Genomic DNA, 21,893 nt, shown 5'->3' on the forward strand with positions numbered 1-21,893 from the left:
TATGCAAATGGATTACGGCACGGATCCAGTACCGAGCCAGTGCATAACAACAACCATAAAATGTATCTCTATGGAATGAGACGATGGCAATGATATTGTCAACGATAACAACAGTATTTTTCTACCATTATTTAAACTTATAACCCGATAACCCTTACTTGACCACATGTAGTTGCGTTGATAACTTGTAAAATCATCCCTTAAACCTTAATTTATTATTTATGCGTGTAATCAACGAACAAGTTACAAATTATCGTCAATCAATTACAGACCTCTGTTTAGCTGGTACCTACACATTGCGGCACAACTAATCATAAAATAATCATATCATTCAAAAATACATGTTGTTTTTCCTGTTACTTTGGTCAATACAAATCATCACAAACACTTAATGCTACTTGACTTGCTACTTCTGTAGCAAACGGGCGGTTTCGAAATATCTTTTCAGGATAACTATACAATGACATTAAAAATAACTTTCCAAGTGAACAACAAGCCCAAGCGGTAAGATATACAAGCTAAGAAGAAGAGGAAAAAAATTGTATAAGAGGAAAAGTACCGATCTCACTGTAATGTTAAGCGTGGCGTACAGGATATCAATAAAACCGGTTTGAAATCACAGTCATGATATTGACTCATCAGCGTACGATATATCAGTTACCGACTGTTCGTTGCAGTACGCTGGCGGACCTCTGTGTTTCTTTTGTCAACGACATGTCCAGCAACGTGGTGATGATTATACTTTTTGCCAGTGTGTTAAGATTGTTTAATGAAATGCGCGGTTGTAGTGCTGCTCTGGTTAGAGATGGTGACAGTTACTACGTCAATTGCGGCAACGATGACGGTAAAACTGCCCGAAACGGTGATAAATTTAAAACAAAACCAAGACCCAAGAGGTGCGAGAGTAGTACAAACTTTATTGTATGATTACAGCCGATATCGTTTCAATAAGTATTTTTTAAATCTACCCGATGTCTTTTCAGCACTGTTGGTGCATCGACCACGCCAAAGCTTACTTCGGCGCAAATCGATGCCAGATCGAGGTTTCATCCATGCGACCCTCGTTTTAGCAAGCCGGAATGTTGGTTTGATCCTCGTGATTGTTTGCCATTCGGGTACAAAGACTCCGGCATACAAGCCGCTCGTCGCTGCAAATACAACGAAGTGTGGATGCGCGGTGCGTGTCGTTTGAGAGACTGACAACTTTTAAATTCATGTGCCACGCACGTCCACGATATTTTTTTTAATGCATGTGGCCAATCGTTGAGTTTTCGCAATGAATCATTTAAATCCATAGTTTTGTTTTATAATGAGCAAATACCTATGTATTGTGCGAGTGAATACCTTTTGTATACAAGCGTCTTGATCGTAGGATAATACATAAGAGCGGACGAGGGAAAAATCGTTAAATAGAAAAAGATAGATATCGATGAATACATCACGGAAACTTGTTTTAAATCATATTCTCACTCTTTCAGCATTTACGTAAACGGCAGTAGTAACAAACAGTTCGTCAGAGTATACGTAGGTCGATTTTTCCTTCTTCTACCAATAAAATGTCTCGCATTGCGGTGATTATGTTACTTTCCATGAATATGCTATGGTTTGTCAATCTTATGAATGAATGTCTTGCTGTTCCGATTGACGATGCTGGTGACAGTGATTATGAGAATCGTAGTGATGATTATGACAGTAACCATGACAGTGACAATACAAACGATGATGGCAGCAGGAATGACGACGATAGTAACAGTGACGATGCTAACCATAAAAAAAGTGCCAAAAAATTAGTAAAGAACAGGTAAGGGAACATGAAAGGATCCAACATAATCATCCCTAGATTAGGTTGTTGGGATGTTTTTTGCTCAAGTAACTATATGTATGTTTAGCAGCCCACACACGAGCGGATCAATTAGGCAAGAGCTCACGGCGGAACAGATTAAAGCCAGATCACAATTTCATCCAATGGATCCTCGTTACAAGAGGCCAGAGTGCTGGTTTGACCTTCACTTGTGCACTCCGTCAGGTGGAGCAGGAATTTTTGCTGCCAAGCGATGTGGTCTTAGTGAGGTTTGGGTCCATGGTGCTTGTCGCCCAAAAGACTGAATATCGAAACTTTTGGAAAAAATTTTCTTCCTTTGTTTGTACTATGTTCTTAAGCGTCAAAATAATATATGTTTGCGACAAAGCCAACGTTTTACCTATTGTTGTTATTTTTTAAATTTATTTTCAAAGAAAGGATGTTAACCATGCCTTATTTAAGGATAAAAATGTAAATGACCAACTTAGTTTAGTTGCGTTATACTCTTTCATCGTAAGTAAAATGTGCATTAGTAGCTTATCTCTTGATTATAAACGTCAGTTGGAATAGTACTGAAAAGGGCACTATTGAAAGGAGAACCCTTTACTTGTTTAGCATGACAAAGTTTATCACTTGCTGGTGCAAAAGAAACTGGTATCGAGTCTATTGTTATCGTCTTCTTCTGTGATATGAGAGACTTTGGAATTCAAGACCTCAGCTTTACCCTTCTCTCCTGGTCTTTTGTATTTTTCCCGTTGTGTTCGTTAGTTACTTTTTTCTGCTCGCGTGGCTGAATAAAAGAGTCTGTCTCGCCTCGAAACACACAGGGCCAACTTTTCTCATTTGAGGCGAGGGCTCGAATACAAGGCAGTGACTATCTGTTCGAAAGTACCTTTGCAATTCTGCCGGTGCTCGAGCTCGTCAACTTGTACTAAAGCACAAAGACCAAAATAATACTTCCTTTTTCTTTTAGCGATGCAACTCGATGACACAAAATTTTTGCGATAATATTACGTAATAGATTAACTTTGTGAGACTTTTTCATCCATACGTATATATAAGTGGTTTATTGGTACTTGATGGTGTATACACTTGTTCAAAAAATCAACATCGTAACATCTGAATGTCTTTGAACGAACTTCTAATGTTCCACTAACTTATCTATACCATAAGCCAATCGGATTTTAGGGCAAAGTTTTTAAGTAAACCTTTGAAGAGTCCATTAGTGCTGATATTCCGCGGAAAAGATGCCAAACGACAGTCTGCCAATACAACTGCGTGAAAAAAAGATACTCTGAAAGAGAAAAAAAAAAAAACCTTATAACTCACTTGAATATGCGTTGTATCACCTTATAATATTTTCCCCATGTACCTAATATTGAAAAAAAAAAAAAAAAAAAAATTCAACAATGGTCCGTGTACCAAGCAGTAGTTGTGACAAAGAGCATTAGTTGTTGTGTACGTACAAAAATTCATCAATACGCCAAAGAGGTGTTACGCAAAGCCGTAAAAGCACTGCATGATAGTGCTTGCGTGCACGTGAAGCTCTGCCTTACAGTTGAAAATTCAATAATCATAAGAGCTAACTGTACTTCAGGATGATGAGATGGGTAGAGCTACGCTGCAGTCATCTCCCGTGCGCTTGACATGGGTAATTCATGTGTGCTCTTTGAAATGGATTTAGACATTCCTGCTCATCCCATATACATCATTTTTCTCACTACTCGGGTAAAAATATCAATGCTCATCGCTATAAAGTTTCATTCAATCGTATTTCAATAAAATCCGTTACTTGTATTCCAAGGGGAACCCAATTTTGGTGCGAAAAATAAAAAAGAAGCAAATCTCTATTCCAAAAAAGATAACAATAACCCACCAGTACCCTTCATCATATCGCGCACACAATCAATGTAGATATAAATATCGCGTTTGAAGCGAGCAACAACAAGGTTTGCGTAAGAGGAATGTTATAAATGATACACGTCCTTGAATCGCATTGACTCGCGTGTACCCTTCAAACACACCGCCAACATTCATCTGTGCACCGCTCACTGCAATCATGAAGTATTTAAATGCACGCGCGCATACATACGCGATGAAAGACGAAATGCACGCGAGAGCACCATCATGTGTGTGTATATACACGCCTGTACAAGGCGCGCAGTGATAATTCAGAGAGGCCTAATTCACAAACGGACGAGGGGGGCCGGCGGAAGTGGCGGTCGTACAGTGGTAATGCACAAAGCCACCGTGCACGCGCATATATTATACATAGCTACGCAGAGAGTAGCCGCATTACGCGCACGTCTTTGTACTCTCCCAAGTGCGTCGTTGCATACTCGTGTCTTGGCATCTATGTAGTATACGTATACACATATGGCCGCAAATTCCGCATGTAGTACACATAGGTACAGGTACATTCAACGCGGCAAGTCCTGTTAAGTGGACCTCCTGCGCTGCAAATTTCTCGCGAGGCCCTCCCGACACGTGGTGAAACTTCCCGACATTTTCTCTCTTGTTGTTTCTACGTTTCTCGCGAAACGTACTTTGGTTCGTCATTTTTTAATTGCCAGAAGAAAAAACAACACGCCGTTTGTCGCCCGTCTTGAAAAAGAGAGTTAAAAAAAAGGACGTATCTTTTTCCCGCTCGAGGATTCCGCAGCTCTGGTAAAGCACACACAATAGCTTTGGTCCGTTGTTCCTCTCTCGTTAACGTCACGCGCCAAGTGCGGGGCCTTTTACTTCCGCTTACTCCAATTTTTTTTTTTTTTTTTTTTTTCTCCTCCCTGTGGATGCACCCCCTTTCCGCTTATCTCTTGCCCAACTTTCTATTTTTTCCTCTCGCAAAAGCGTCACATATCCGAGCACGCGCGCCACCGTATATACCCTTGTCGCTTTGAATCGCCGTTTCGTTTCAGAGCGGCAGTGGTAAAAAGTCCGTCCGACTTTTTTTATCGTATATTTTTTCGTGCGGTGTACTTACGTTCTGGCGGGACTCAAAAATTACCAAAAAAACACGCGCGAAAAGATGAATTGCCAGACAGGCGTAAAAGTATACATTAAAAGCTCTACACTACCGCACGTCATAGCAATTTTTCCGTTCTGAACGTGTAAGTTGGTATCACGCATGGTGAGGCTTTTTTTTTTTTTGTTATTTTTAAAGTGATTCCCGTATCCATAACGTCGAGTTGATTAAGTACATATATACGTATACTTACGCGTTTCGTAAAAACGTGTTGGTTGTGCAATACGATGTATACTTATCGCTCACGTGACGGCCTGTTTGATAGGCACAGCAGCCGAAAGTCTCATCAGTTGGATGCTTTGATTTTTTTTTTTCCTCATATCGTATACCATTGTAAATCATTAAGGCATCACAAATTTCATATGTACACATAGGTTTTTTTCTCGCCAAGATGGTCTCGAGTATGGATGGCAAGTAATACACGATATTTTTCAAGAGGATTTTTCACCTCAACTGGTTTCTGTTGCCCGCGATACTATTTATCTCTGTGTCTCTGTCACGAGTACTAAAAGAGTTAACCACGAAAATAGTCGAAAAAAGAAAAAAAGAAATAAATAACTACTATTCCGTAAAGACAACTGTTTTATCGAGAAAAAGTGAAAAAGTCCGCGGTAAAAACAACAACAGATAGCATTAAAAATTTGCTCAATTAAAATTTATCGGAAATTCGATGAGAGAAAAAAAAACACTGTTGCACAAACCATCGCGAACAGCGATAGAGAGAGCATGTACTATGTCGCGTTATTATCTGGAATCCCCTCGAGATTCATCGAAACGGCTCTCTCATGAGTTCGGGGAATCCCCTCTTTCCCTCTCGATTGCCATACTAGTATAAATACATATACCTACCGCGGGCATAGATCAATCCTCTTATCAGATCGATTTCGACAATTTCCCGTGAAAATACGCATCCAAGGGTGACTCCCTTTTCCCCCATCATCATTCTTCCTCTCTAATTTTTTTTCTTTCTTTTTTCAGCGTCAAAGTCACTTGTCTTGCTCCCGTTGTGATTATACACGGGGAGACGTGTCTTCACTTTCGTATATTCCACTACTTTCTCTCGCTGCTGATGATGACATATTTGCGGCTGTACAATGAATACAACGGTATCAATCACGTGGATAAGAAAAAAGTGTGGGCATGAAAAGTTTTTCACTGAAAAGTTTTTCGCGAGTGGAAAAAAGGAAAAACCGCATGATTCTCGTGCACACAGGTAAAGACGTAGTGCAAATAAACGTTTGTACGCTCGTATCGACGCATCAACTCTTAAACAAACAAACGTACTTACAGACGCGTACTGCTTGATTCAACTTATTAATCAAACAATCTGAGCTCCTTTGTACGATTTCTATTGAACGAATTTACTTTTGCTTTTATTGCCATGGTGAGCATTGCAAGTATAAAGTTCGAATGGAAAATATAATTTTTTTTTTAATTTTTTTTATACTTTCTACTTCAGTTTGCGCGTGAGTTTTTCATGATTTTTATAATTACCACCGGGAAAAGCATTTAATTTGTTTATTTTCGAGTTCTGATGATTCACAATTAGAGCACCCAATGAAATATCTATCTTGTGAAGGGAAAAAATCCGTTCGACATTCCACGTACTTTTTATGCTTTTTGATCCTTTTCTCTTTGCAATGCAGTTGTGAATACAAATTCCGGTAGCCAGGAAAGGAATTCTCTGATATCCAGGTAAAAAAAAAAAAAATAAAAAATAAAAAAAGGAAAAAAAAGCACGGTAATTACTGTGCCTCCTCGAAACTTAAACGAATTCTCTTGTTTTGCGCACAATTTTTCGAGCATTTTTGCAGTTCCACGTATCGCAACAGCATTTCACGTGAACTCCGTTTACGTTTATGATCGGCTGCTGTATATTTTTGAAAATAAACTTAAAGGCCTGAAGGCTTGGTGTGAAAAATGGCGTGGAAAATTAGGAGGACAACCCGGAAGAAGGGAGGATGGTCCAACGGGCGAGTGAACATGCGCTCCGTTCCGGCTGGGGGACTTATTGAATCATAACCCGATCATAACCCGCAGCGTTCATCACACGTGACTCGCATGTTATGCAAGCCTCCATACGCGAATTTTTTTATCGGAGGGGGGCCTAGGTGAGTCGCCATGGAAACCTCGAATGCAATTCGCCTCCCGGAGCTCGAATTCGATGTCCTCCTCTCTTCCTCTATTTTATATTACCAAACACACACCGAGTGGGTCTCCCGTTTTTCTCAATCAAATTTTTTTTCCTCCCTCGCGAAACTAATCCACACACGGCCGGCATCGCTTCTCAAACTCCAAGCTTTTTCGGGAGCAATTGTTATTCATTCGTCTCCCAGCCGTGCAGTCAATCCTTTGGATTTTTATGGTTATTGTTTTCAGCTCACAACGAATGTCCGATTGGAAATCGTTACTCTCACGGAATGCTCGTCCGATTTATAGCCTCTCTCGTGGAAGCAAAAAGTCAAAGACTCGACGAACGGAAAAATACAAACTTGGCTTTATCGGCCCATAGATAAAAGCAAATCCTCCCGTAATTTAAAATCAGAGGGAGATAATTTTTCCGAGTCCGAAGGATCAATTTTTACTCGGTGACCGTAAACGATGCGAAAATGATCTCGTTACATTAGCAACCCTTACCACGCTCCTATGCAACAGCCCGAGTCATCCAACGCTGCATTCTCGTTTCCCAACGGTGTATAACAGCTAATTACCGGTATTTTATTAAGACCCCACTGGACCAATACAAATGTGCTCATGACAGCAGAGTAGCATATATTATATACTTGCGGTATAAGCCTATGCTCTTCGTCCGATGAGGGGGAAGGGAGGAGGAGTTGCCGCCCTGCGCCATTCGTCTCGCCGTTCTCGTTCGGACGCCGATTTATCCCCGCCGTCGATCAGCATCAATTGCAGCAGAGCCACTGGGAATCGGGAAAAATACAACACGCCATCTCCTCACCCCCCACCCCCTTTTTAACTCCTCTGTACGGACAACCGAGTGATGAAACGGGGAAACGTGAGACGCACGGCTCGTGACTTCCTCTTTTCTTTCCACTTGGATCATTGAGCCGAAACGTCGCCATGCGAAAACGAAGACGTAACAGAGGGTCTTTATTAGCGAACCAGCAAACAAATGGTCAATAGCATCGAGAGTGTAAGGACAATTTTTTTTTTTTTTTTTTTTTTTTTTCTCCTGACCACCCCTCGATTGCTCATTTAGCTCTGCTTTTGCCCCACTACCTCTCTCTCGAGCTCTCACTTACTGTATCATCGTTTTGTACACGATCCAGGGATATTTATGTGCACAGCAAACCGAGTGCGAGCTCCTCACGCCCATTTCTCGAATTTTCCCTCCAACCTTTTGTCTTACCACGAAAGATGAGGGCAGTGTCCAAACGAAAGCACCCTCTGGGCTGACGGAATATTTATACGTCATTTGCAGTTGTCGAATGTGGTCAACGGTACTCGTCTACTATATTTTACTAGCTATAAAAAAAAAAAAAAAAAAAAAAAAAAAAAACTACTTCCCTCGTTTCTGAGCCTGAAAACTGGGTGATCGAGTTCAATGGAGGGTAGTAAGTTGACACCCCCGTACAACGTCCTATTTATCTTTGGATATTGCGTGCTTGGGCGCAATCGAGCTTGGCCTTGCACTTTTCCTTTATAGACTTGTAACGAAGAAATAGAGTCGTAATAGTCGTTCAGTATACGGCGAAACATAAAAAAAATTGTACCAAGAGGTGGGGACAAAGTGTTTGAGAGGAAAAGATGATTTCGATTAGTTATTGGGAAAGGTAACAGAGGGGGGAGATGGATTTTTATATATCTGCGTAAACACAAGCAGTGATAAACAATGTGCTCTAGCTGTTTTTCAAATTGTTATTCATAAATACCGTGTTACTCCGAATGGTAACGTATTGTGATAATTGTAATGTAAATCGTGGGAATAATCATTGCAGTGACAACGTAAGTGATGATTACATTGATCACAATTTTTTTTACCAGTATTTTTTATCTTGATACTTGATAATACAACTCTCTATGCACGTTAATGTCGAGCTGGTGAAATATAAATGCTTGTGGTAAAAAATCGACTGTATTTGTATAGTTCAATTTTACTTTTGTATTTGAAGACTTTTCCGAGAAATCTGATCGTAATTTCTTGTTTCTCGCCAATAAGTTTAATCAAAGGTCAAGACTTGGCGCACGACAAGTGACCTATACAGTGTCATTAAAATACATATATGTACATATGCGCCTCTTAAAATTGTTCGAAATCGTCAATTGGATGGTTTGCTTAAAAAATAACAAGGAAGAAAAAATAGGTTTCCGGCTATTCAAACCAAGAGTAGAAAAAGTCGACAAAGTTAGGAGGGGAGGAGGGTACAAAGAGTTTAATTGCTGTACCCAGTCTTGAGTTTAAAACTCAAATAAAACAGCACAGCAGCTGTTATTTATTAAAGACTCGAGTTGCGGTCGAGCAGTCCACCTGAAACGTATATATACTCATACAATCGCGTTATATCTTTGCGAAACAAGTTTTAATTAAATTTCATGAATCTCGAGATTCCGTGTTTGTGGAGTGGCGTCTTATTTATGTCTCGAGTAGCTTGAGATGCAATAGAAATCGAGAACCGAAATTGCACTGCATTTTGGTTCTTTTTTCTTTAGATGATTGAGGTTTACTCATTTTTTTTTTTTTTTCTCGAGTGCAAGCAATGCAAAAATGAAAACGAAATTTCTCATTAGGATGTACCGGCATGGCAACCCAGAATTTCGACATTTTCGACTCAAAGCTCCCAGGTTGAATCAGCGTTTCTCCAAAATTCCCTCTTAAATTCCACGGCAGGATTTTCCGCGAGCACTTTTTTTACGCTAAATACTCGACTGTACACCTATATACACCGTTCACGAGAATCCAGCCGAAATTCGATTTGCAACGTAGGTAAATGGTAATAAATAGTATGCATAGGGTAGCGATAACTGTGGTAGTAAAGTGTATGAGTGTGACCACTTAATAGCTCCGGGAGCTGAAATTATTTGGCCCGGGATTCGCGGCATTCAACCAAACTCGAGCCGCGCAAAAAGGAAGCCCTCGAATCGCTTTAACCCGTTTATCGGTCGGTGGGGCACGGTAAGTGTACCATACATATTTATGTGTACAAGCGGGTGGTGGTGGTGCAGGTATGCGGCGTGATATTCCTGGACCGAGGCGCTCGCGCGGACATTAATTTTGAAGTTCAAGCATTGCCGACGCCAAGTTATTCACCCGATAAATGCGGCTTGTGCGCGAGAACGCGGAGTGGGTGAGGGTACGGGAGTTTTTTTAATCGCTTGATCGATGGATCGGTAAGTGATGATGTGTTTCTTTTTCATCCCAAAAAATAGTGCGCGTTCGAGTGAATAATCAAGGACCAAAAATGGAAGGCTAAAGTAATTATGTCGGTCTTTGCATTGTACGAGCGAGTTTATTACCTTTGAGAAAATTAAACCGAAATACAGCTTTAAATACGTTACGGCAAAATATGACAGTAACGTCTGGGAAATAACGTCCGCTTTTTTATCCCTGGAGACGAGAGAGTTTTCACTTTTTATCAGTTGATGGAAATTTTTTTTCAAAGAAGTTGGCAAATAAATACTATCTTAAACGCTTCATATCATTTGCTCCCTTTATTTGCTTTGAGTTGACTAAAGAAATTGCAAATGGGCTCAAAAAAGGACGAGCGTTTGTTGACAGATGAAAAAAAAACGGAAATGGAATTTTCAAGTTGAAGTAGACGAGAGAAAGAAATGATGGATAGTTGCTTAAAAAGTAATTTAAAAGAAATACCGAGTTCGAGAGCCAAGATGGATTCAAACAAAAATTAAATCACCCCGTGGATTTCGAAAAACGAGTCCAATATATCTCAGGGCGAATGTATCTGGGTTAAGTACACAAATAGTACAGGCGTGCGAATTAAATCTGTGGAAATTCCTGACTGTTAACTCTTTTAGAATGTAAAATAAACCGGCGTCTAAAAAGATTCAGCTGGTATTGCATTAGCATAATTTTTAAGTATCACATTTATGTAAATGAAACGCGAGCTCTATGGACGGTAATTACGGATGAATTGCGGCTCTTATCTACATAAGAATTATTAAAGCAAATCATGAATAAGTGTGTGATCGAATGAATTTTAAAATGATCGGCTTTGATTTTTAATGAACTTTAGTGGTAAAAAATTTAAATAAAGATAGAATCAAAGAATAATGCCAAATTTATTAGCTATTGGCTTTTTCTGTATTTCTTTAAAAAAAAGACAACTTTAAACAAAGCAGTTTTTTAGCTAAAGACACAGTGATGCGTGATTATGATTCAAATGAAGCTCATAAAAAAATTTTAGAAATTTGTAACTACAATCTTTGCTTAAAGTTTTTCCTGTAGGTGGTGTTGAAATTTACAATAAATGTATTGGTTGATCTATGAATGGTTAAAAGTAAAAACGAACGTAAAATATGGTCAACAGTAATGATGCCAATATACGTAGATTAGTGACTTGACATGTATATTTGTTTATTATTAATACAACTCATGACGTATACAAAAATTGAACTATTTCAAGATACACTTTAATGAAGGAAATAAGTAAGTTATAAATATACCTTTTAATAAAAAATTTTTATTCAAAATGTAAAGTAAAGTTTATGAATTTTAATTTATATTTGCGAAAAAAAAAGAAATAAAACGAAAAAGAAATGTATAAAGGAGGTATTGAGGCACAAATATTCAGCACAAATGGTGCCAAGAAAAGGAACTGGTAATTAGACAAAGAAGTGGGTGGGGACCCCGAGGACAGTGATAGAGAAAAAATAAAAATAATCTGAAAAGAAAGAAAAGGCAGCATTACGAGTGAGCCAGAAAATTAAAAGGGGAAAAACTTTGAGACGCGGAGAATGTGCAATCAGTTGTTACGAAAACAGAAAGACGACTGAATGGTAAACGAAATTACACGCAAATGAAAAAAACACGAGTGCAAGGAATTGTTGATCGAAACCAGTAGCGTTTAATGAAAGCAAAAAAAAAAAAAAAAGGTTTGAAGAATTGGTGATGGTTCTCGTGCGAACGAATATGCGTTCAACAGAGAGTGGTCGGTAAGGGTTTATAGATGCGGGAATACCGAAACTACCCTTAATCGCACGCACTCTAAACCGGCTAAGCTCGTAATGCACTTCCAGGAGCAACGATCGAGTTTGTCAATACATTACTCTGTCCAATGTACAGTATAGGGTACACGCATAGCGAGGTACAGTTGGAGTGCAGAGTCATTAAGCTCTAAGTTCCCCGGACAAGGACTTCCAACGCAGAGCCGCTGTAATACATTGTGTAAGGGCAAACCCGTACTCTCAAGGGCACACGTGTCGTATTGATACGTTGTTACAGCGAATGATCCTTTTATGGTAAATGGTAAAGCTAACGGATTTCACACAATGGACCTTTACTGCTTTAATAACAGTAATCACTTTATTATTATTATTATTATTATTATTATTATTATTATTATTATTATTACAGATAGTAAAAATAATTATGAAGTTACAAAACAATTACAATCACATTGAAAGTCGTTTTGCTCGTTTTCAATCGTCTAGGAACAAGGATTGTACTCAACGGTAATAAAACATTATCTAAGGAAATTACAGTCCCTTGTATATTTTGTCTCGAATCCACAACAAAAGTTAGCAACAAATATTCAGCGTTAAAGTAGTATATTTTTTTAACACTATTTTTTAAGTACACTTTTGTTAAAATGTTTGTAAAATAAAAATTACGCACTTGGAACAAAGTATAAAAAAAGAGGAAAAAATAATTTCGATTAACCATTGTGTAACGTCACATCTGTGAGACAGGTTTCAAGTAATGCTAGTATATCCTCGTAGCATCTATACGTAAACATCAGCAGTCATGAACTGTTCGTTAAAGTGAAAAGGTGCTCCTTCTCTTGATGTAAAATGTCCGACAACGTAAAGATAATATTACTTTTTACAATTGTGTTGCATATTTTGTATGTAAATTATGAGTGTCGTGCTGCTTCAATAAAAAATGATAACGATCCTTACGTCCATCATCACCGCAGTAACGGTATTGGTAGCAGTAAAAATAACAACGATAATCAAAGAGATGATGAAAACAATGATGATAGTGATGAAGAAAACTATAATAACATAATATTGATCGGAGGATTTTCTCATTCTTTTGACTTTCCCGATGCTGATTATGAAAAATTCGACCCAAGAACAATGAAGCATATTTATGTACGTTTTCGCAATGATGATAACAGTGACAACAATTATACAGACAACTTTGACGCAAAATCAGTGAACAGCAGGTACACTTGGGAACGTTTATCGATATTTTTATCATTTACATATCGTTTCTCATATAGTAGAAATGAGCGATTTTCGACATACACTTTTTTTAAATGACTCGATTTTTCAGCATCCCCTTCGATAGACTTCCCATGACTAACTTCACCGCAGAGGAAAGAGAATATGTGTCGAAACGTCATCCTACCGATCCTATTCTTAAAAATCCGTATTGCTGGTTTCATCGTTGCCCTGTCCCGTTACCATCGGTATACGCTTCTCATAAATGTCCCGTTGATGAAACATGGATACACAATGCATGTCGCCCGAAAGACTGATGAACATGGATTTCTTTTATTTGGACAATTGAACTAGTTATCTGTGTATAAACAATCGAGAAATTGTGCCAGAAGAATTTTAGTTTTTTATCGTTCATAACAGGTTTATTTTTTTATAAAGTTGCTCAAAGTTTCAAATTTTTGGGATGAAAAATTAAACGCTCAAAACACCTGAAGACAAAAGTTTAAACAATTTTTTGGATTTATTACTTTATAGCTGCAGTGCAAATATATTTCTTAGCGGTCAGAGTAAAAACTATGAACGTCGCGAGCAATGAATAAATTATAAAAATAGATGGATAGAAGAGGAAACAACTGCACAAGAGGAAAAAAAAATTAATCTCGGCGAGTTGTTACTTGATAGTATTGTAGCATGGATAAAACAGGTTTTAAATTACACTAGTGTTCTTTTATAAGATCCATGTTAACGTCAACAGTAATGAACAATTCGTCCAAACGAATGGATAGATTTTTGCTTTTTCTTTCAACAAAATGCGTAACAATGTAGTGATTTTATTACTTTTCACGAATATGCTGTGGTTTTTAAACGTAATTCAAGAGTATCATGCTGCTGCGATCGTTGATGGTGACAGTGATTGTGTCGATCCTAGCGTGAATCGTTGTCATCGTGCTATTTATGAAAAATTTAATCAAGAATCAATGAAAAACATCTATGTCCATTTTCCCAATGATGATGCGCATGATGAAAAAAAATTCGACGCGAAGTCGGTTAACAACAGGTATGGAAGCATAAAAAATGTTCAGCATGTTACAATTGAATTAAAGCTAGTTAAAAGTAACACGAGATTTAATATAATATTATATCCATGATAAAATAATACCCAATAATTCAGTATTAGCCAATCAAAAAGTGAGTGTCTATGGAATTTTTCCATCTCAAGCTGTTCCGTTTTTCAGTATCCCATCGGGAAGATTTCCTTCTTGTTTGACTCCAGACGATCTTCAATTAGTATCATTTATCCGTCATACGTCGAAATTTCTCACCAAGCCATCAGTATACGCTGCTCGCAAATGCCAAGCCAATGAAATATGGATACACGATGGTTGTCGGCCAAAAGATTAAAGACTATTTATTATAACCATTGCATTTGTACAAATTAATTGTTATGTGTCGTGTGAGAAACTGATTTGCGTTGTAATTTGTTTTTAATAGATGACCATCACTTGAGATGGTCGTATTTACTTGTAGTTTTATAATAAATCATAAACAATGAAGCCCCAGGCCACGTGTCTTGAAGTTTTACTCAACAAAAGCGACATTTACTACAAAACGGAGATTTAAAGTACATTGGAATACACATGATTTTGCATTTTCTTACTAATGGATGTAAGATCTAAGTAGTTCTTGTTCAAAGTATAGTAAAATTCTACGGGCGTAGTAAAACTTGACTCAGTCGTAACACTATTAACAGAAAAACACCGGGGATAATTAGTATACTTGAACAACAGACCGCTGATTATGGAATATCACAGCATCGTCTTGAGTTGCGCAAGTTACACTTCAAAACAGCTCCTGGGCCCATCTGTACCAACAGGGAGATACTTGTTTGCCAACGGGTGGGCGAACTTGTTAACGAGATCGGCTTTGGCGACTACGAGAACCGAGCGAGCGTGACAACGTGCGCAACTTTTGGCAAAACCAATATCAGCTGAAACATTAAAGGACATGTGCCACGTACGCGATCTGGTGAAGCTGATTATCAGACACTTGATGACTCTTGCCCAAGTAATTGTAGGATATTTATGACTTTTTTTTTTATTGTATTTAATTTTTTTTTCAACAATCGATGAACTACTAATGTAAATTATTAAATTACAAACTAAAGTAAACAGCTTTATTTAATTCTCATTATTTGCAATGTACGTATCTTTTTGATCCACCAAAAAAGAGGATTAAACAAGCCATCCTTCACATCAAAAGTCAATACTTTCTTATGACTGGATGTATGCCGAGTTGACTATATGACGGAGTCAGACAAGACTAAGCAGTAAAAGTACTTATACCGAGGTGAGTACTACAATTTTCACGTAAAATCTACACAATAGTCACTAGGACATTAACAACTCGTCGACCCGCAACGTACAACAACCCTTATTGGATTATTTTATTGAGTTGTTTGTTTATTGGATGATCTTGGGGACCAGGTTGGATTACACTTTGGCAGCCATATTGAGTCGTTATACGTTAATTGGGCCACTTGTCTATCCCTCGCGTCTTTGATCTCCACCACAACCGGAGGTTGGTCCAAATGGCTGCAAAACTTTGAAATTATCGATGAAACCGACGAAAACGGCAATGATTACCCCATGGTACAAGATGAATTGTAAAATACGACTGAATTCCAAAGTTAGCCCCGTGTATATAGCACTTGTTTCAGTACAGGTGGGGCTTTGTCCCCGTAAACAGCTGAGCGTAGCTTATTCGATTTTCCCCCGCCCCCTCGTTTTCCCCCCGTGGCGCTCGCGGTTGCGAGAACTTGCGGCTTCCACGCCTAATTTCTCTCGGATACGCCAGTTTGAGCGACAATCTTGAGCACCCGACCACGGCGAGAGAGAGAAAGAGAAACGCCGTGTTCCACTGGCTAGCTGTACACGGTGAGTGATGAAATTGCGTATTCACCCCGCGATCTCTGCACCCCTTCCCATATCTCCGGAGCGAACGACTTAATTGAATGCCATTGTTTGGCCCCCACTCCATTCACGGAGTAGGCGCTCATATAATCGGATAGGGGAGGAGAATGCCAAAAGTTGAAATGGAAAGATTGCGCATCGAGCCGGTCCTCTTTTTTCCCTTTTCTCATTTGCGTTTGCTAGACGCGCACGGTGTTTCAATGGGAGCCCCACGAGTTTGACGCCTGAGTTTACAATCGGCTCGTCGCAGGCTTTGCGTGTTGAATCGTATAACTGAATTTTTTATGTCTTTACTGGCTTTTTCGTCAAAGTGACATTTTGTTTGCAAGGTCTAATAATTGTTCTAACTAAATGTATTGTTCAATCAACTAATAGTGGATGCCCGGTTGTCCCCACAATGGGACTGATTTTTTTTTTTTTTTTTTTTTTGTGTAACTACACGTACGTAGAATGGACGTAATAAATCCTTTCGGATACATGAGGGAGTCGTCCGAATCTTAATATTCCGTAGAGATGAAACCGATAAGCCTGGGGTATCGCAAAAATTTGCCTCGCAATTGCCTTTTTTTTCTGTCCGTCCGTCTGGCCGGTTCTTCTGAATGTTTTTTTTTTTTTTTTCCGCTACAGACGTGCACACAATACGAAACGAAAAAACACTACGAGGATGATAAAAACAGACAGAGAGAGAGAGAGAGAACAATGTTCGGAGCGAGAAGTAAAAAGGTATTTTAGCGGCGTTTACGGACAGATAGCCAAGGGGAGTTGGACTAAAAACAGACGTTGCAAAAAATATAAAAGTAAATTTATCCCCAAACAGGGGGGTGCAATCGGTAATTACAGCCAGGGAGCAAAGTAAACGATAAATTAGATGAGCTTCTCTAATGATATAATGTTTTTGTTCCATTAATGGGAAAAAAGGATGATAAAAAAATTAAACGAAGAAACAGCCCAAGTATGTCCCTTGTAGTTGTGCACACGTATTTCTCTTCTTTTCAAAAAAAAATTATCTCTCGTTAAAAAACTGCAAAAAGGACCACGAAAAGTAAATTCGGCCAAGGTACTTACAGACATGCTGGTCTTGCGCGGCGGCGACAAGCTCCAAGGCTCCACCTCCTCTGCCTTGAGTTGGCTCGAGCTGATCCAGCAGAATACGAGCCATGCCCCGGCGGCATAATCATAACGTTTAATCCACTCGAGGGTTCACTCCTTGTTTGACAGTGTAGACGTGGATGGCGTTTTTATTTGCTCTCGATAGCATGAATTAACCAAAAAAACAAGTTTGAACGGATTTATAACAAAAAATAGACGATTTTATGCAAAAAACTTAACTTTTGTTTTGATTTTTTACCAGAGCAAAAGTGTGATTATCATTGTTGTAGACGTACGAAACTTAACATCTTATGTTCGATTAAATTGGCAAAACATATACTGTACATTCTATTTTTTCCCATTTTCATTTCTTCTCAATAAAAAGTATGACATAATTTCATTGTTTAACGATCTACTTTACGTGAATCATAACTACTTAATAATAGTAGTAATGGTATCGTATAGGGTACAATGCAGTACACCACTCCCGAAGGGACAAAAAGTAAAGAATGTCTCAAATCTCTTGTGTATGTGGTATGAAAAGAAATGTATCCATCAAATTTGAGCCTAATTGGATGTAAGCTTTTTGTGGTCGTACTTTGTGCTCCGGTAAAAATATAAGGTACTCCTACGAGGTACAAAAGTACAAAAGTATCCTTCCGAGTTCGCTCTCCTGCCTTTGTCCTCGTGTTTTGTTAGTTTTCCTGTATTTATAACTCATGCTCGTTACGTAGGCTTGTACATGCGGGTGAAAAATTTTCCGAGGAAACATACATTACGAGAGAAGATTGAGCGGGAGAGAGTAAATAAAAAAAACTCTTGCGTTGAACTCCATTTGTCCGACTGCGTCTTTCAAGCTTTTACTTATGTGATACGATTAACAGTTTATTGCAAGCATACACAGAATAACACAATACGAAAAAAATTTCTTTTGATGATTTGCTTCTCAATATATTAACTCTTGTATTTCTTTCTCGTTTAATTTATCTTTCGGGTAATAAGTACAACAAAAAAACTGCTGTTCTCGCTTGGAACCTCTTAGGAAAAAACAAACACTGCAACCAATCAACTAAATTCTTCTTAAGATATTAAAAAAACTTTAATTAAATCTTATTCACTTTTACTTGAAAAAAAAAAAAATTTGCACAAAAATAAAAGGCTACGCCAAGATTTTTCTCATTAAAAAACTCGCAACTTTGCCCAGGTTTTAATTCCCGTTCTCTTATTAAAGATTTTCCAAGCGATCGCCGGCATGGCTCTGAAATAATTAAAAAAGCGCCGGCTATTTATATACCAGACGAAAAACGTCATGAATCACGTAATAAAAGGGTCACTGTGTCGGCGTGTACGGGCTAAATTTGGACGTTTATATCGTTACCGCCGAGTTGAGACGTCGGCTTTGTACGCGATCGATGATAACAAAGGCATCAGCGTTTATTAACAGCAAAGGTATCGCTGCAGCACCTGGTAAGGACCGTTACGTATGGGAATGTTGTATGCAAATGCTCCGCGTGTTCATATACATGCATGGCGTGATTCATCGCTCGTCCAAATCAGCTTGTGGCCTTTGTCTTGCTTAACGTTATTAAATCAGCTGGTGTTTGGTACTTCAGAAGAATTTATTCGTTTACAACGTGAAGTGCTTATACATCAGTAGTAAATAGTAAGTATTCCAGGTAGTAGTGCATTAATATCATTATTATTTGATATTTTCCTCCACTACAAGTAATTTTGGTTATTCTTGTGGTGGATCAGAAATTTTTATGGACTTATATACATATACATATATATATAAACAGTAGTTTTAGTTCGGTTCGTGCAAAAAATGTAAAAAGCATAAATTGAAAAAAAAATTTCCTCTCGGCATGAGTATCGAGTAATAAACGAAAAAAAGTTTAGTAGGTACAGATAATTAAATTCCAAAACTCTTGAGGGTAAAGTTTTAAATTGACTAACCCCAATTTCCATAACAAAATCAGTAAAAGAGGGAACCCTTGATGACGAAAAAGGCCTCGCCGGGAAGATCAATCCAGTTACTCCTTTTCCCCTATATTCTCCTTGGTAAATTAAAAAAAAAATTCAATCATAAAGACCGGAACACAAAAAAGACTGTAGATTTTTTTTTTTCTTTCAACATTTGCAAACAGCAATTTCTGAAAACAAGCATATTCAGAGTAAAAATTTCTAAAAAGAGAGAAAGCGAGGGGACGGGGTTGGGGAAACGTGTATACGCAGATGAGGGCAAAAGGAGGGTCAGGGGAGAGCTTAACTTCGAACAAAGGCCGCATTCTCGTCTGCTGAGTTAAAAGCCAGTCCCCTGCGCGCCTATAAACATGCACCACCTTAATGGCGCAGTTTGCGCCGAGCTTGCAAGCTGCGGCCGCGTCGTCACGTGCTTGCGGAAACTTTCGGCGTGTGGTGCAGCTGTCGCGGCACGTGTGTGTGTGCTCTTTCGTTTCGTCTCTCTTGTGGCGGGTAATATCTTTTTGCGCGAGCTCCAACAATTCTGCACTTATCGGCTCTTAGGGGGACTGTGTCTATGTTTACGTGCCATCGGCCAATGAAAAGTAAAAATTGATTTGATGGAGTCATCCTGCTTTCTTTTTTTCATGCGGGACAAGCAAAGATAGAGACGAAAATATTGCGGAGATGGGCAACTTGTAGTGGACGAGGTGTAATCAATATTTCAAAAGGCAGGATAAAAAATAGGAGTTGATCACACGAAAGTGCATTTTGACGTAAAACTCCAATATTAAATATTAATTGGGAAAATAACAGTATAAAATATCCATGTGCCAATCCATGAGCACTTTTAGTGAAAATCTTGCGTCAAATAAATCTTGTTAAAATTTTAAAATTAATGACCAAACTACAAAGCCGCTGGTAAAAATCGAGTGCGGCTCGTAAAAGTGCCGTACACGTTTAGAGCATAAAACGGGCTCTAAATAAGTATTACCGAATGAAAGATAGCTGACCTAAATAAAAGCAGAGGAAGAAGCCCGTAGTGCATGAAAATTGAATTCTAATAATCATGGGATAAAACAATACCTTAAAAATACATGGTCTAAATGTTGATGTGGTACAAATAACAGTATACTTATCTTTGTCTTGAAACGTCAAAGTTTTAAAAAAGCACGTGGATGTACGAGAAACATCGAACACCTTTCCGTATGTATAAAACTTTTGACAAACGCCTCAACGACACCGCTTACTTATTAACACGGTGATAAAAGCAAATCATTCATCCTCACAAAGCCCCGAAAACGCCCACACAAAAGGCTATCCGGGAAAATTTCCCCGGCCACGCTTGCGCCCATACGCCGTAAGGACTCGCGTGTCCTCCGTAACCACGCATGATACGTGCGTCAAAAGCCTCATCAATTCTCTCTCTCTCTCTCTCTTCGCACTCCAGTGTTGTTCTCCCCTCAACAGGATGCGCCGCTGCCTCGGCAAACTTACCTATAAGCAAAACTTTCTTCCTCCCTTCCCCCCTCGGCTCGGCTACCCCCTCATACATACGCGCGCAGTGTCGATCTCGTAGGCTCATAAAACATGTAATAACTCGGGGATCCAACTCCTCCCTCTACTCCCCGCCCCTGGAAACTTGGACTTGCGTGCCCGGACTACTGGCTCAGCCTGCGGTTCACCGCCCACGCGGAGGGAGCATCGCGCGACTCGATGTACCTAAAGGCCTCGGGAAGATATCCCGAGCGTACGCGGGAGCTTGCGCGTATCGATCATTCCATCGAACTTGATTGGCCGGGGTTTATCACACGTATAGGTGTAAGAGCATTCCCGTGTCCTTAACTTATCGATTTTACAATCAGACGAGTTTTACCCTCCTCGCGATACGTGGCCCTCGATCATGGTCCCATCACTTCGGACCCCCGAAAAATGTACCATCAGAGTGTGGAGTGGAATAAAAAAAGGAAACGTTGGCTCGCGTCTGATAACGAGTTGTAAAAAAAAAAAGTGTCGGGGACGCGGCTTGACCTGAAAGAGTAAGTGTGGAAAGAGGGCACGAAAAAACGCAGCCGGCTCTTTGTGTCTTGGACGCGGCTCTCTCGCGCGTCCTGCGCTTGTTCTTCTCTCGAAAGCTTTTTTTTTTTTTTTTTTCCTTCCATGAAATACTACCACGTGAGAAAACACATTAAATTACAACGTTATTTTGTTCGGAATGGAGTCGACGATAAATAACAGGATAGTAAAAGAAGAAAAAAATTCATCCCCTATCAAAGTATCCGTATACATATATATATATACACGTGAAAACAGCTCTTTCATTCGCTTTAATTGAAGCAGAGTATGTGCACATTGAAGGCAAATTAATGCTGACAGCACATACGTTAAAGCTCTATGTCGTTCGTCAGTTGGGAGTGCACGTGTTTGGAAAGCCTTCCATCACGCGTATACAAACACATGGGAACGGCTGAAAATTAGCACACTTGCCCCGGTGTATTGACGTGAGAGATACGTCGACTTATTTTAATAGACTTGTTTATTTTACAAATTCACATGAAATGGATTTTTTTTTTTTTTACTTCCTTTTTGGGGTCGACTTTTTTCCCTGAAGTGCCCTACATTTTGTCAGAGAAAATATATGAACAAAAAATACCTATGGTCCACTTGCACTATACAAATCAAC

At 39.0% G+C, this 21,893-nt stretch overlaps 1 protein-coding gene across 1 annotated transcript; it reads left to right on the plus strand.

Annotated features, from left to right (window-relative positions):
- The first annotated feature begins 987 nt into the window (after positions 1-987).
- LOC106635841 (uncharacterized) lies at positions 988-2,188 on the plus strand. Its single transcript, XM_023391667.2, has 2 exons — positions 988-1,801; positions 1,890-2,188. The coding sequence occupies exons 1-2, from the start codon at positions 1,557-1,559 to the stop codon at positions 2,104-2,106; spliced, it is 462 nt and encodes a 153-aa protein (XP_023247435.2). The 5' UTR covers positions 988-1,556; the 3' UTR covers positions 2,107-2,188.
- Positions 2,189-21,893: the final 19,705 nt, after the last annotated feature.

The sequence above is a fragment of the Copidosoma floridanum genome, unplaced genomic scaffold, assembly GCF_036245765.1.
Source record: "Copidosoma floridanum isolate Cflo_tuat_1 unplaced genomic scaffold, Cflo_Japanese_pri ptg000019l, whole genome shotgun sequence".
NCBI classification, from domain to species: domain Eukaryota; kingdom Metazoa; phylum Arthropoda; class Insecta; order Hymenoptera; family Encyrtidae; genus Copidosoma; species Copidosoma floridanum.